Raw genomic sequence first — 16,526 nt, 5'->3', positions numbered from 1 at the left:
TTTTCTTTGTTGTTTTATTTTCTTAATGACCAAATCCTCACTAAAAAAAGCTAAAGGCAGGGCTGCAGCAAAGCCCTGGATGCAATTTGGGCTCACCCTGCTGATACAGAACATTCGGTGGAGAAAACAAGGAGAGAGAACACTGGCTTTTATTTGGAAAAGGGGGCTTATTTCCTGCTCAGACTTCAGTCTTCTTGGAGCTGACACAAGCTGCTACAGTGTTTTAAGCTTTTCTCTAGATGAGTGGCTATTCACTTAGGAAACTTGAAAGAACAAAATTTTCTGTCCTGTATTACTAGGGAGACTGATGCTGAACTGCAGCCATTGCCAGATAGATTGGAATTGCTATTCAAATCCCAGCTTCCTTGAAATCTGTAAAGTGGCCACATGTAAACGCATCCAAGCTGCTGATGACATGTGAGAGTTGGGGTCTGTTTTTCATCTGTTTTATTGAGGGGGCATGATATGGGCGTCCTTCTAGTTGGAATTCTTTCTAGTTCCACGTGGAGGAATCCCTTGTTTTTCTCCCTCTTTCCTTCCCTCCTTCCCTGCCCCCCACTCCATATCCCATCTGTGTTTGAGCAGTAACAATGAAAGAGTGGACTTCTTTATGTCAGAAATGGCAGACTTTTTCAGAAAAAAGGTGTGTATATATCTGAATGGGCCTGATAAATATTCAGATTAATTTATGGAATTAGTTTACAGGGGAAAGCCTCCAAAAACTTTTCCTATATTCCCAGCCTCCTCTGTTAACTGTATTCTTTCAGAGTTCCAAAGCTAGAGAAGGGGGATAGAACAGGAGGAAGTCACTGAGAGAACTGCTAAAATAAGTGATAAATTCCCTTCAGAAGGGAGGCCTTGAGACAGTTTTGGGAACAAAAGGCAGCTGTTAGATTTATTTATTTATTTATTTATTTAAAGACATTTTTTAACACACACCTCTAGTTCAAGATATAGGCTAGTGGCTGGGTGATGGACATTGGGAGGGTATGTGCTATGGCGAGTGCTGTGAAATGTGTCAGCCTGATGATTCACAGACCTATACCCCTGGGGCAAATAATACATTTTATATATATACATATACATACATATATATATATATATATATACACACACACATATACTTTTAAAAGATTTTATTTATTCATTTGACAGACAGAGATCAAAAGTAGGCAGAGAAGCAGGCAGAGAGAGAGAGAGAGAGAGAAAGAGAGAAGGAAGCAGATTCCCTGCTGAGCAGAGAGCCTGATTCGGGGCTGGATCCCAGGACCCTGGGATCATGACCCGAGCCGAAAGCAGAGGCTTTAACCCACTGAGCCACCCGGGTGTCCCTACATCATATATTAATTTAAAAAAAGATATAGGCTATTTTCCAAAAATTATACTGCAGTAATAGATTAATAGAACTACAGATTTCTGAGAGAATTTGGATGATTAGCCCATGTTTCTGGCCTCTGACCAAACCCAACTTGAGCCATCTCAAGAAGGGAGCTCTTGTAGTTCTTATTTTCAGGCAGAGTCTTAATTTCCACTCAGACTAACAGGGTATATGGTATACTTGTATTACAGTTGAACAGGGATTTGCAAATTCAGAAGGTCTCCTGCCTTAGGAAATAGGGGTCCTTTATTACTGTCGCTCTCATTTACCCATTTACCTGCTTTCTTCCCATGTCCATAATTCCCCTTAGCCTCCTAGAACATGAGGGATAATCTTGTACCTCAGGACGATTCTTAGGGTTGATTTAGCCCGTGTTCTGCCAGACAGAACACAGTGTGGGTTCGGTAGGGGATTTGGGAACATATGTGGATTGAGAGACCGATTTTATCCGTCACATGATATTTAACCTTTTTTTGAGCCAGTTGTTTAGTGGTATATAGGTGCTTATGGTATTTAAGGTACCTGTACCAAGTGTCTCAAGACATGCCCTTCCCTACAAGAAGAGATCAAATGGGAGTTCGAGAGAAGCTCAGGAAATACATAACATAACAGTGGCTCGAACAAAGTAGTACTGTACTGACAGAAATAATGGAGTGCATAACATGACACTGCATCTGCTGTTGGGAGGATCAGAGATGGATGAGATGGTTTGGAAGGAGCTTAATGGAAGACACAGATTTTGAGCAGACTTTGAAGCAGGGATGGAAGAAAGGAGCATAAATTAGAGACATAGCGGATGCGAAAGTTTCAGAAGATTTTTATATAGGGAACAGTAGACAAGAGCATGGACGTTATCTGGAGTGTTTTACTTAGGAGTAAGGGATTGGATGATAGGAGCACAGCAGATGAGTAGGCCACAGACTCTAAGAAACTTGGATTTGAAGGGCTGGATGCTAATGCTGTTTTCTGAGCAGAGAGGTAACGTGATCAAAATTATGCTCGAAAAGGATTATTCTGTAAGTAGTATGCTTAGGTTTAGTGAGGGATTTCCTGGCTATCTTCATGGAGAGATGTGACTAGGATGCTGACGCAGCTAAAATGATAGGGCTGACTGAATAGATGCCAGTGTTAGGGCAAGACCTAGTAGAATACATTCAGTTAAGTGCTATTTGATGTTTCAATAAAAGATTTAGGTAAAGATAGAAATATAGTTGTAGATGGTGCAAAAGTGCAGGAAATTGCTAGATTTACAGGTAGCAAATTTGGGGCAGGCCATTTAGCTTTGTGTTCTTATCAGTAAAATAGGGGTTCAGACCAGTTGATTTCTGAAGTACAGGCAGTGCTGAAATTCTGTAATTATAGAAATAAAGTGTAAAATTTATCTCAAAGAAACTTAGGGTAAAGATTCAGCATGGTGACAGGTCCAATTATTGCATTCAAAACTGTGTTGTACAAGTATAGGATGCAAGAAATACAGCATGAGTAGTTTGTATGAAAAAAAGATCTGGCATTTTAACTGTAGGTTCAATAGCTCATAATAGTACTTTGTGTCTTCTAAAAAAGTGAACAAAGTTTTATGCTGCAGTAGTAAAAATATAGTGTCCAGATTGTCCCAAGTTCTATGCTGTGCTGTTAAGATCACATGTGTTATTCTTTCCATCCCCTCATTTGGGGCACTATGTTTGTTGTTTGTTTGTTTGTTTGTTTTTAAGATTTTATTTATTTATGAGAGAGAGAGAGAGAGAAAACGTGTGTTGGGGGGAGCAGAGGGAGAGGGAGAAACAGGGTTCCCACTGAGCAGGGGTCCCTGAGGTCCTGACCTGAGCAGAAGGCAGACGCTTAACCGACTAAGCTACACGGGTGCCCCTGGGGCCCTGTGTTTTAGAGGTTTTTGATAAACTAGAATCATCTAGTAGGAGGAGGCAGGATGGCCCAGTGTTGGGGGTACATGGGCTTTGAAGTCATATGTGGGTTTGAATCCTGCCTTTGCTATCTCCTAGCTGTGAAATCTTAATCCTAAGCTTCAAGGTCCTCAGATGCGAATGTGGATCACAATTTATCAGTGCTGTTACAGGGAATAATAAAAGACATAATAGCTATAAAATGCATGGCAAATACATAATATACAGTAAGTGCTTTAAAAATGTTGGTGACTGTTATTACTATTTTAAGCAGAGAAGAGCCACTGAAATGGTGAGGAGGTCTGGAAATAATTTTATACTAAGGCATAGTCCAAAGTACTGAATCCTGTAAGAGAAACCAAAGGGTCAACATAACTATCTTTAAGTTCTTAAAGGGCTACATGTTAAAGAAGGAGAAGGCTTATTTTTTATTCTAGAGGATGATAATAGCCACTAAGTGAAAATTTTAGGAAGGCAAAAAATTTTTAAAATGAGATATAATTCACATAGTATTAAACTTATCCTTTTAAAGTATACAGTTCAGTGGTGTTTAGTATATTCATGTGTAACCATCAACAGTATCTAGTTTCAAAACATTTTTATTATCGCCACTTTGAAGAAGCTCTCTGTTCCTTAGTGGTTTCTCGATTTTCCCTTCCTCCTCGCCCCTGGCAACAATAATCTCTTTTATGTCTCTATGAATTTGCCTATTCTGGATGTTTCATAAAAATGAAATTGTATACTACATGGCCTTTTGTGTCTAGCTTCTTTCAGTTAGCATAATGTTTTCAAGGTTCATCCATGTCATAGCGTGTATCAGATCTTCATTCCTTTTCATGACCAAATAATATTTTATTGTATGAATATATCACATTTTATTTATCCATTTGTCAGCTTATGGATATTTGGGTTATTTCTACTTTTTGCTATTATGAATAATACTACTATGAATATATTTTTTTAATTATTTGACAGAGATCACAAGTAGGTAGAGAGGCAGGCAGAGAGAAAGGGAGAAGCAGGCTCCCTGCTGAACAGAGAGCCCAATGTGGGGCTTGATCCCAGAACCCTGGGATCATGACTGGAGCTGAAGGCAGAGGCTTTAACCCACTGAACCACCTAGGTGCCCCTCTGAATATTCTTTATGGATTTTTGTGTGGACTTAACATTTTTAGCTATCTTGGGTATATACCAAGGAGGGGAGGCAGAAATTAAGACATCAGAAAGAAAGAGCTTTCTTTTCTTTTCTTTTCTTTTTCATTTATTTATTTTTTTAATTTAAATTCAGTTAATTAACATATAGCGTATTATTGATTTCAGAGGTAGAGTTCAGTGATTCATCAGTCTTACATAATGCCCAGTGCTCATTACATCACATGCCCTGCTTAATGTCCATCACCCTGTTACCCCAAACCCCCACCACCCCCTTCAGCAACTCACAGTTTGTTTCCTGTTATTAAGAGTCAAGAAAGAGCTTTCTATCAGAAATCCACCCATACTGAAGACTGTTCTGTTGTTGAAGTAGTGAGCCATTAATTTTATTTTACTTAACAAATGCATGGTGTTTACTATGTGCCAGATACCATTCTAAGTACTTTACAGTTATTTAAAAACCCTATGAGGTAAGCACTATTATTAAATCCATTTTACAACAAGGAAGTTTAATAACTTGCTCAAGGTCAACCATCAAGTAAATGTGGAGCTGTAATTGAAATCCATGTGGTCTGGTTCTAGAATCTGTACTCTTAATAGCAAGAACAATAATAACTTCAAGCATTTATTAAATTCTTACTGCTACTCAGGCACCGTGCTTAGCTGTTTATATTCAAGTAGAGACTGGCAATCATCTTTTAAGAATATCTTAGAAAGAATTATCTCATTAAGTAGATATTACCTTAGGGTGTGTTGAATCCCAAGATTCTGTTATTCCAAGGATAGTATCTGACCAGAGGCTTTTAAGATGATCAGAATTTATATCAAAAAGGAAACTGTGAATATGAATGGTGAGTATTGTAGGAGTTCAATTAATAGGACTTGTCAGAATATGATAATGTTATATATAACTTAAAAGCAGTAACCAAAAGTGACTTTTGAGACTGTGCAGGGGAACCTTAGAAAAATGGAAGAATTAAAGTTTCATGGGAAAATGATCCCACTTTTCAAATGTTCAGTTTCAAATACTGCAGAGTATATTAGGTAAGTAGATGACTTTTAGTAAACTGAACCTATGGAACTGGAGCAGTTAATGTGGGTACATGAATGTAGTTGCTTAAAACCAAATCATCATCAACGACAGCAACAGTAACAAATGCATATGAGAAGAAAGAGCAGTGTATCCCAAACTTAAAGTTTCCCCCACAATTGATTGGGAAGAAGAAGAGGAATTAGCAATCTAGCCTAAGAATTCACCTAGCTTTGAGGTAGAGGGAGTCCTAGAAACCAAATGTAAAAATACTATAATGATAGAAGGCGTGGTCAGAGACACCCCTACAGAAAGAGAATTTCTTTAAGTAAATATTTTTAGGTTTATTCTTAATTAATTTATTTAGAGAAGCGGGGAGGAGTGGGTAGAGGGCAGAGAGAGTGAGAGACAATCTCAAGCAGTCTTCACGTCCAGCGCAGAAGCCAATGTAGGGCTCTGTCTCACAGCCCAGGGACCATGACCTGAGCGGAAATCAAGAGTCGGCAGATGCTTAACTGGCAGAGCCACTCAAGCACTCCAGAGAATTTCCTTATGATGAAATTTCAGACTGAACTTGTCAAGGGAAAGTTATTGCTCTTAGAGCATAATTTTCGGGCGATAATTAGAATGAAAATTTTTGTAAAGGGCCGGTAAAAACTAGATGGAAGAAAAAGGGAAACTATCTATGAATGAAATTAGGCCACAGTTACAGAAGTTTGGTTATGATGGAAGAAGAATTTGGAAAGAAAATTAGCGCTTAATGAAAAATATTCACTAAAACATTTTAAAAGAGATTTGTTAATTTAAAAGAGATTTGTTAGGTTAAGAGATCTGTACATGTTTTAAGGTAAAGAAATAGGCTGATTGATGTCTAGCCCTCTGGAACGTTCTAAATAAGAAACTAAGTGTTACTATATTAAGTTTCACATAAAAATAAGATGTAGTTCTATATATGGACTTCAGGAGAGTAAGTCACTTTTACATTATATTATCTTTGTGGTGGTCTACAGACTCCTCATGATCTGCCTAACAGTATGGCTCTCATCCATTTAGCTGGTACTTGTTTCCTTAATACCTTTGGGAGAGCCACAGAGGTCTCTTTGCTATTCTTCAAACATGCAGGACAATTTTCTATTTTAGGTCCATTGTATTTGCTGTTCCCTCTGCCTTGAACACACTCCTTCCCCTCGATACCTGCTTGGCTAGTCCCTCACATCATTTGGGTGTTGACTGAAATTACCTTCTCAATGAGGCCTTCTCTGATTTTCCTATTTAAAACCAAAATATTTCATTTTATCTGGACCCTACTATTTATTCCCAATTCCATCCCTTCACATTCCCCCTTTCTTGTTTTATTTTTTTCATAGCACTTAACTCTACCAAACAAATTGTATGTTTTAATTACTAATCTCGTTTTTTGTCTTTCCTTACTAGAATTTAAAGTCCATGAGTTCAAGGACTTTCCTAACACTAGACACTAGAACAATATCTGGCACATAATAGGCACTTACTAAATGTTTGTTGCATGAATGAATGAGTGCAATATTCTTTGTAGAAACTGATGTGAGAACATTCTTCTTCTTCTTCATTAACATCATTATTAATGAGCATGTTGGATGCTATATATGGAATTGGGCTTCATATATTTTCTTATTCAAGTTGTCAAACTTTTTCTTTTTTTCTTTTATTTATTTGAGAGAGAGAGAAAGCAGAAGCAGGGGGGAAAGGGAGAGGGAGAAGCAGACTCTCCGCTGAGCAGGGAGCCCAGTGTGGGACTTGATCCCAGGACCCTGGGATAGTGACCTGAGCCAAAGGCAGATGCTTAACCAACTGAGCCACCCAGTCATCTGGCCAACGTCTATAAAGCACCAAATAGTAAATATTTTTGCAGGCTAAATGGTCTCATCACAACTACTTAACCCAATTATTATAATGCATCCATAAATGAATGAGTATGGCTGTGTTCCAATATGACTATATTTATGACACTGAAATTTGAATTTTACATAATTTTCAAATGTCACAAAATATTTTCTTTTTTGGACATTTTTCTAACCATTCAAAAATGTAATAACTGTACTTAGCTCATGGGCCATACAAAAATAGGCAGTGGTCTTTATACCTATAGTAGGTCTATAAGCTGTATTTGCCCACCACTGCTTTTACTGGTTTCTTAAACATACCGTAGTTGAAACTTATTTTCCCATACTTGGTAGGGAGCAACAATGCAGATTAAACCCTAGTGACACATAATTCAAGAATATTCTTTGGCTCCAGAAATTTTCATATTGTTTCATTTTTGTTTTCCTGGGAACCTTATGTTTTCTTTACATGTTTATGATACTAATATTTAAGTGAATTTGCATTCTCTGAGCAGATGCCATATGATAGTGTTGGGGAGGTCTTGGTGGTGTAATAGTCCAGGAGCAAAGCTGGGAAAAGCCCACCCAGGTTTAAAAGTTTGCCTATTTATAGGTGAATAATTTCCGTATGGGTGAATCAAGAGTTGTCAGCCAGGCTTAACGCCCATAGGACTGCCACTGTGAATGAGAATTGTGTTGCATTTTTTTTTTTAACATCATCCATAACAGACTTCTTAAATAAGTTACAAATGCTTTTAGTAATATAGCTCAGGGATAATTTTAGCTATGCTACATTGGCAGTTCTTCTACTTTAAAAAAATCAGAAAATAACCTATTAGCAGATCAAGCTGTGATTTGAATAAAGCATCATATTTTTCTCAATAAGTACAAAAAGAGAAAAACCATTTTTCATTTGCAAAACGTTTTAACATAAGGCTCTTCACATACTTGATTTTGTCCAGTTCTTATAACAATGTATGTAGCTTTATTAACTATTTAAAATGTGAGAGAACTGGGGTGCCTGGGTGGCTCAGTGGGTTAAAGCCTCTGCCTTTGGCTCAGGTCATCATCCCAGGATCTTGGGATCGAGCCCCACATCGGGCTCTCTGCTCAGCAGGGAGCCTGCTTCCCCCTTTCTCTCTGCCTGCCTCTCTGCCTACTTGTGATCTGTCTGTCAAATACATAAATAAATAAAATCTTTAAAATGTGAGAGAACTAACAGTGAAGTTAAGCAACACATCCAGGATCACAGCACCAGGACTTAACTCCAAACAGGTCTTCTGACCATATGAGGTGCAGACTCCTTGCAGAAACTTCAGCCAGTCTTTTGTTTTTATGCTTCACCCTCTCCTCACTGCCTCTCCATTTCTAGCTTCACGTGCTCATGAAGATGCTCAGAACTCTAGAGGTTCCTGGCTCTGCTTCCTGTATTCAGATCTAGGAGGAGGAGAGTGGGCTGTCACGAGTTACATCACTAGCACTGGAGCTACCTATACCAGCTCCGTTTCCTCCTCCAGCCATGTTAACTACTACACAGTTCTGGGCATGTTCTCTCTTAGTTCCTTAATATCCGGTCCTCCTCCTTTTCTCAATGCCTGGGACCTCTGAAGTTTTCACCTCACCAATCAATGCCTAATGAAATGTCTTGGATATGATTGGGCATAGACAGGCAGGAGGAATACACAACCCTGGTGCTTCAAGTCTGGGTGATAGGGAGAATCAGGACATAGAGTCTACACTTAGGGAGCTGTGATGGGAGCTGGTTTTGAGGGAGGTGGTTCTCTTGGTTTAAGTGTGTCGACTTTGAGGTAATGATGGAGCAGCCTTGTAGACCTAGTTTTCTATCCTCCAAAAAAGTAAAATGGAGAGATAAGTTTAACCAAATATCTGAGGCGACATCCAGATGGCAAAATTTATAGTTAGAATCAAAGTCTTTGTGTTACTTTTGAATGCTTCTTAGAGGTCTCATTTAAATAACCTCTATATTAGGGAAATGGGGGCTATCCATGCCTTTTTATTGTTGTTTAGAGAGTGTAAATACTACACACAATGTTGTTTAGAGTGTTGTAAATACTACACACAATTTGGGATGGTTGCATATCTTATGAATCAATGGGTGGCATATAAAAAAGATTCCTCAGGGTGCCTGGGTGGCTCAGTGGGTTGGGCCTCTGCCTTGGGTTCGGGTCATGGCCCCAGGATTGAGCCATGGGCTCCCTGCTTGGGGGAAGCCTGCCTCTTCCTCTCCCACTCCTCCTGCTTGTGTTCCCTCTCTTGCTGTGTCTCTCTCTGTCAAATAAATAAATAAAGTCTTTAAAATAAAAAAAAAAAGATTCCTTAACACACCATGTGGAGAATGTTACAGAATGTTATTCTTGAATTGTTTACTCTTCTTCACTTTGGCATTTATATGGTACCTTAGATATTTTTGTGTTATTATCATTATATTTTGTGCTTTTTTATTTGGTTAAAACTGCCTGCTATTTATATTTTAACAGATACAAGCTTTTTAAAAAGCCCGTTTCCACCCTTCCCCTTTCCTGTACCTCCTTTTTTCTTTCTCCATCACAGAGAAATGTAATCCCTGAACATAACCCAGAAATCTAGATGTAGGCTAGTTGATGTCTTAATAGGAACAAGAAAATGACTTATTATTTCTCAGTACCTCATTGAGAGAAAGCACATGATATTTTATCTACTCTAAATTAGGATAAGGGAGTGGGTCCATGCATTATCACGTGAATGTCCTAATCCTGTCAGATGGCTTAGTCAAAATGAGAATGGTAATGAATTTAAACAAACAAGTACCAGCAACGCTGCACAAACAAGTGCTGGTACATCATACCAGCCTGTACCTACAGGAGCAAAGCTGTAGTTGGATTTTGTCTTTGATAAGAATTGTGCTGACTGGCCACGGCAGACCATGCTGGGTCACCCCCCTGGTATTCTGTCACCTACCAAGACTCGAAAGGACACATGAATGTTAAGTTCTCTAAGCACTTCTAGACCAAGGCAGTTTTATAGGTTGTACCTTTAGATCTCTCAATTCACAATCTAGTGTTTTCTTGAATGCACTGTATTATCTTGTAAGTTTTTGGACTTATAAGAAGCCATATGTTTTCATGGACTCCTCTCTTTTCCATACAGATGTCCGGAGGGTTTCTTGGGAGAATATTGTCAACATCGAGACCCCTGTGAGAAGAACCGCTGCCAGAATGGTGGGACATGTGTGGCTCAGGCCATGCTGGGGAAAGCCATGTGCCGATGTGCCTTGGGGTTCACAGGCGATGATTGCCAGTACTCGACCACACACCCCTGCTTCGTTTCTCACCCTTGTCTGAATGGAGGCACCTGCCACGTGCGTAGCCGGGATGACTATGAGTGCACCTGCCAAGTTGGTTTTACAGGTAATAACAAATGTGACTCAGGGCCACATTTTTCTACTCTCAGCAGATACCCTTCTTTAGCATCTTTAAGATCTTGACATGCTGCTCTTAAGGATCCTCTTGGCCTCTAAATGCCAATGCATTTAACATTATAAGGAACTAGAGTGTTCAAGACAACTATCTTTAACTTCCTTTTGAGAGTTCTAAGAGGAGAGAAAGAGAAAGGCAGAAGTATTTGACTTCCTAAAGTATGTATGTCAAGTTTGGGGATCAGAACTTTACTTCACCATCACTAGAAGAAAAGCTATCTGTGCTATTGATTACTTACTTCTTGAAATCTCTCCCTAGACATTCAGAGCACTGGTTTTCCTGGTTTTCTGTACTCTGACTATTCCTTTTGTTTCTGCATTGCCTTGCCCTCATCCGTGAAATTTTTGTGTTCCTTGGAGCTCTATTTTGAGCCCACTTTTGAGCCATATCACAGCTCCCCCAACTCACTATCTGCAGTGGGTTCTGCCGTCATTATCTTCATCAGTTGCTGGTGATTCTTAACAGTCGCCCTTTTCACTCCACCCCTACCCTGACATTCAGGCTCATATTTCTAACTATCTGCTGCATATTATACTTAGAAACTTGGCAATGGTGCCTCACACTCAGCATGTTGATATAAATGGGTGGTGGTGACGTATAGTCCAAGTATTTCAAACTAGACCCCTCCTCTCCCCTACCCTTAGACTCAGGCCCCTAATCTAGCCCCTGAAGCAGCTCTCACCTGTCTACTCTTCTCTCTTTCCTCTCCTGCTCTGCAGTTGAGGTCCATCTTGTCTATGTTGGTGACAGCTCAGCCCCCATCTGGGTTCCTGCAGTTGTTCGCTAACTGGTTTCCTTGCCTTTACTTTCTCCCTGTCTTGCTCACCTGTCCCATTGCCACATCTTTGATCATAAAAGCCAGTCTTCTCACAAACTCACCTACTTAAATGCCCAATGATTTTTATCATCTGCAGAGTCAACTGCAAACTCTTTTACATGGCTTTCATAGCCCTTCATGGTCTCAGCCTTACATCTTTTTATAGCCTCACTTCCCACAAGCATCTAGCTCTAGTCACACCAACAACGTTCTCATCATTTCCTGAAAATGTCATACTTCCTGTTGCTGCCATGCTATTGCACACCCCTTTGCCTGGAATGTCCTTTTCTATAATTGGTGATTGCCCAATGTTATTTAAAATTCTGTTTTAGGGACTTTTTTGTGATTCCTTTAGGCAGGTAGTCTTTATGTTCTTTTATCTTATATGTCACATTTTATTGTACTACTTTTTTTATATGTCTCTCGTCTGACTAGATTATGAGTTCTTCAGAGGTGGGTTTGAGCTTTATTCAAAATGAACCATAGATGTTTATTAAGTTAGATGAGGAAAACAGAACCATTCACTATTTTGTCCCCTGCTACACCAGCATTTCTGTAAATATGATAAGCAAAAATTAAAAACATACTCAGTAAACTAAACTGGATTGGTTAGTTTGGAATACTTGTTTTACTGATTTTTCATTAAAAGGGGTTGGTAGAGGTAGAGGACAGTTAGAATGGCCCATTATCTTCATCATGACTATGACAGAATTATTGTTGTGGTTCATTGAAGAGATTTGGTGGTTAAAAGAATAATTTTTTCCTCATTGTTAGTTTTAAATTGTTTTGCTCCCCAACAGAAGGGAAGGCCTAGTCATTTAAACCATTTTAATCCTGACTAGCGGAAATGGCAGTAATATCTTCTTTTTTATTTATTTATTTATTTATTTTCAGCATAACAGTATCATTATTTTTTCACCACACCCAGTTCTCCATTCAATCTGTGCCCTCTATAATACCCACCACCTGGTACCCCCAACCTCTCACCCCCCCCCCGCCACTTCAAACCCCTCAGATTGTTTTTCAGAGTCCATAGTCTCTCATGATTCACCTCCCCTTCCAATTTACCCCAACCCCCTTCTAACTCCCCATGTCCTCCATGCTTTCTGTTATGCTCCACAAATAAGTGAAACTATATGATAACTCTCTCTGTTTGACTTTTTTCACTCAGCATCATCTCTTCCAGTCCCGTTCATGTTGCTACAAAAGTTGGGTATTCGTCCTTTCTGATGGAGGCATAATACTCCATAGTGTATATGGACCACATCTTCCTTATCCATTCATCCGTTGAAGGGTATCTTGGTTGTTGTTCTTAATAATTAAAATGTACTCTGAAATGATCCCCATGTTAAAACTTCTTCCTTTGCCATGAAAAGGATCTCTTCTTGGTGTTCTGCAGGGCTCTGATTATTTTCATACATCTGCTACTTTTCTCTGTGTTTGGGAATTACAACAGTTAAGTTTACCCTTTTGGTTTTGTGGTAGCGCTTAGACTCTGCCTAGTCAGACCTTCAATCATAGCTGAAGAAACAGAGTTGGGAAGTTAGTGCCTGTATGTAACAAAGGTTCAAGACCTTTCTGTTTCAGTTGTAGGGAAATACTCTGTACACAGGGTTTTCAGAAGGAACCATTTTTATCTCTTCTCCACTGTAGGTAAGTTCCTCTCAGAGGAATGAAGAAAAAATACGAAGAAGAATTTTAGTTCCTTCTTTTTCTCTCTGCTTAGCATCCTAAAATACATATGCTGTGCCCAGTTTTTTTTTTTAAAGATTTTATTTATTTATTTGAGAGAGAGAGAATACACACAAGTGGGGGGAGGTGCAGAGGCTAGAGCAGGCTCCCCACTGAGCAGGGAGTCTGATGTGAGGCTGCATCCCAGGACCCTGGGATCATGACCTGAGCTGCAGGCAGATGCTTAACTGACTGAGCCACCCAGGTGCCCCTGCTATGCCCAAATTTTTATTATACCTTTCGCCTTTGATGTGACATTCCTTGGTAGAGAGCATGTCTGTGTGCTCATGTGTCACCTCCTTCTTTCTTTTAGAAAAGTTGTCATGGCTTTCATTTGTTTTTCTATGAGCTTCATATATTTGGGTGTTTACCTAGACAGCCAGTTGGAATACTTACAAGTTCAGGAAGTTCTCTTAATCTCTAGCTAAAAACAAAAAGCTTAAGCTGATGAAAACAAAAATCCATATGAATACCAGATTTACTAATAGTGTGGGAATTTTTTTTTCTTTTTCTACCTCAAAGACATGCCATAAGATCCAGCACATCAGTCTTCTGATGGCACTTGTACAGTGGGCACTTGTATTTTCCTGCCTGAGAGTCTGCAAGACTTACCTTTCTAGACCTTTATTCTCATGACAGCTTCTAGTTTTTTTCATAGATAAGTAGCCAGAGATTCTTCATCCTCATCAAAGACATTAAGCAATATTTATAGCAAGATCACAATTAATGAAATGTTCCCTAGAATAAGTGTGTGGATTGTGTTTAAAGGAAATAGAAATAGCATTGACTTGTTTCTATCATATAAGAGGTCTCTTTAGTAACTATATCTTGTGGAAAAGATCAATGCATTTTATTCATTCAAAAGACATGCTTTGAGAGTCTACTACAGGGATCCTGCCCCTGCCTGCGTGGTGGGTGATATAATAAATGGAAACAGAAAATTTGGTGTCTGCTTACGTATGTGCAGATGTGTGTGTGAGACAGAGAGTGATTTAGGGAGCTGAGAAGGGCAATAAGGTAACTTATGAGTTACCTTATTATGAGTAGAATTGTCGAGTGAGAGTTCACTAGGTAAACAGAATGGAAGATGGCATTCCAAACAGAGGAGCAGCTTATGCAAAGACAAGGTGTGAGACAGTAGATAGATCCAGACCCTTCTTTGTCTTCAAAGGGACAGATGGAATTCTCCAAGGATGGGTTTTATATGACTACCCTACAGTCCCCTCCATGTGCTCCACTGGGTCTTTGTATTTGGCTGAGGGCCCTAGGGAGTGCCTATATCAGATGATCTTGAGGAGGCTCTGATTTGAGCTTCCTGTGAAGTTCAAAGAGCTTAGGGATACTCCACACAGTAAGTAACATTAGTTGGGTGGGAGATATGGGTTGTTGAGGATGGGGCTGGCTCCCACTTCAGTGGGCAGCACTGAGTTCTTCTCTCCTTCCTTAGGTAAGCTGTGCCAGTGGACTGATGCCTGCCTATCTCATCCCTGTGCAAATGGAAGTACCTGTACCACTGTGGCCAACCAGTTCTCCTGCAAATGCCTCACAGGTTTCACAGGACACAAGTGTGAGACTGATGTCAATGAGTGTGACATTCCAGGACAGTGCCAGCATGGCGGCACCTGCCTCAACCTACCGGGTTCCTATCAGTGCCAATGCCCTCAGGGCTTCACAGGCCAGCACTGTGACAGCCCATATGTGCCCTGTGCACCCTCCCCCTGTGTCAATGGTGGCACCTGCCGGCAGACAGGTGACTTCACGTTTGAATGCAACTGCCTTCCAGGTAAGAAGAGCCCCTAGTGTCCTGGGGTTGGGGGATACACCTTCAACGCAGGAGGAGGGTGGTGGGTGTGGCTCAGTTGCTCCTTCAGGAAATATTCTTTGCAGCAGGGAAAAGGGGAAATAAGAATTTTCTGTGAGGTGGGTTGCTGGTGAGGGAAGAGTTTTATGGGCTAATAGGGTCCATAAACTGAGTAGGGGGTAATTTAACATGTCAGAGTTTATGATGATGAGTGGCTAGGAAATTGTTTATTGTCCTTTTTGGAAGAATAGCAAGAAATAAGAGAAACAGCTCTGAGAAAGATAGATAGGTCTATGGAATGGAAGGGAACACAATGAAAATTAGATGTTGAAAAATATGTGTGATTAGTAAAGTGCTTTACACTGAATTGACAGTAATACTAGGTGATCAACTTTCCTTTATGCTTTCTCCTCTGAAGGAATAATAGATTATTTTCCTACCTATCTAAATGTACCTGCCCACCTTTTGTAATGTTCCCTGGGCTCCTGGCCCTCTCCGTGTACCCTCTGAGACTTTGGGTAACCTTGCTCTGACTTGAAGCTAGAGAATTTTGAAACGGGTAGTGCTGTGTTACCCAGTGGGCACTTTTTGATGCGTGCTGATAGATAAGGTATGGCACAACCAGACATAATTACAAAACAGAAACCAAGAAAAGAGCAACGTATGGGAGCTTGGGTCCCAGGGTTCCATAGAGATGGAGAAAGGAGCAAACCTGGCCAATTCTCTAACCCCTTGTAAAAAATGAGGAGGAGGCTGAAAACTGAGAATTTTGATTGGGAACAGAACACAAGCAGCTGGAGCAGATGAATTACTAAGCAACAAAGATTCTGTTTTAATACAAATATCCTTAGTCCAAAAACAAAAGAAGGAAAACTGTAGGGGGGAATAAAGTGCTAAGTAAGCAGAATTGCCTCAAAAGAAGTTGTTCCAGCTACTCTTCAAAATGGGGATCTTAGATTCTGGTCTTGTGGATGTGGTTCACATATAATGGGATTGTGTGTTTTATCTTTTGGGGATTAAAGGTCATATGTTGGTCCTTGGTATAAAACCAAATGGTAATTAATTCATTTCATTCAGTAAAAATTTATTGACTGCCTCTTGTTTTCTGGGCACTGTGCTATGTGCTTAGAAAGGAGTGATACAAGATGCTGCCACATAATAAAAAACTTTTTACCATTTAACTATAAGCCACAAAAACAAGCTATTAATTATATTGCTTTCAGTTTCTCTTTCAATGAAGAGTAGGTAATAAATCATTCTAGACACTAAATAAATTTTATTGACAATATTACTGTCATCCACATTATCTTGTAGAAGAAATAACTAAAAGGTATCTTTCTTCACTCCCAAATTTGTTGGCCATATTCCAAAATTTAAA

At 39.6% G+C, this 16,526-nt stretch overlaps 1 protein-coding gene across 1 annotated transcript in view; it reads left to right on the top strand.

Moving 5' to 3' along the window:
* The window catches only part of NOTCH2 (notch receptor 2), a 169,155-nt gene that overhangs the window by 63,821 nt on the left and 88,808 nt on the right, over positions 1-16,526 (top strand). Inside the window, 2 exon segments of the mRNA XM_044239024.1 lie at positions 10,471-10,730; positions 14,795-15,130. Coding sequence (XP_044094959.1) covers positions 10,471-10,730; positions 14,795-15,130 — 596 coding nt within the window.

Source organism: Neovison vison, chromosome 2 (genome assembly GCF_020171115.1).
Source record: "Neovison vison isolate M4711 chromosome 2, ASM_NN_V1, whole genome shotgun sequence".
Taxonomy (NCBI): Eukaryota; Metazoa; Chordata; class Mammalia; order Carnivora; family Mustelidae; genus Neogale; species Neogale vison.
This window is presented reverse-complemented; position numbering and strand designations above follow the sequence as displayed.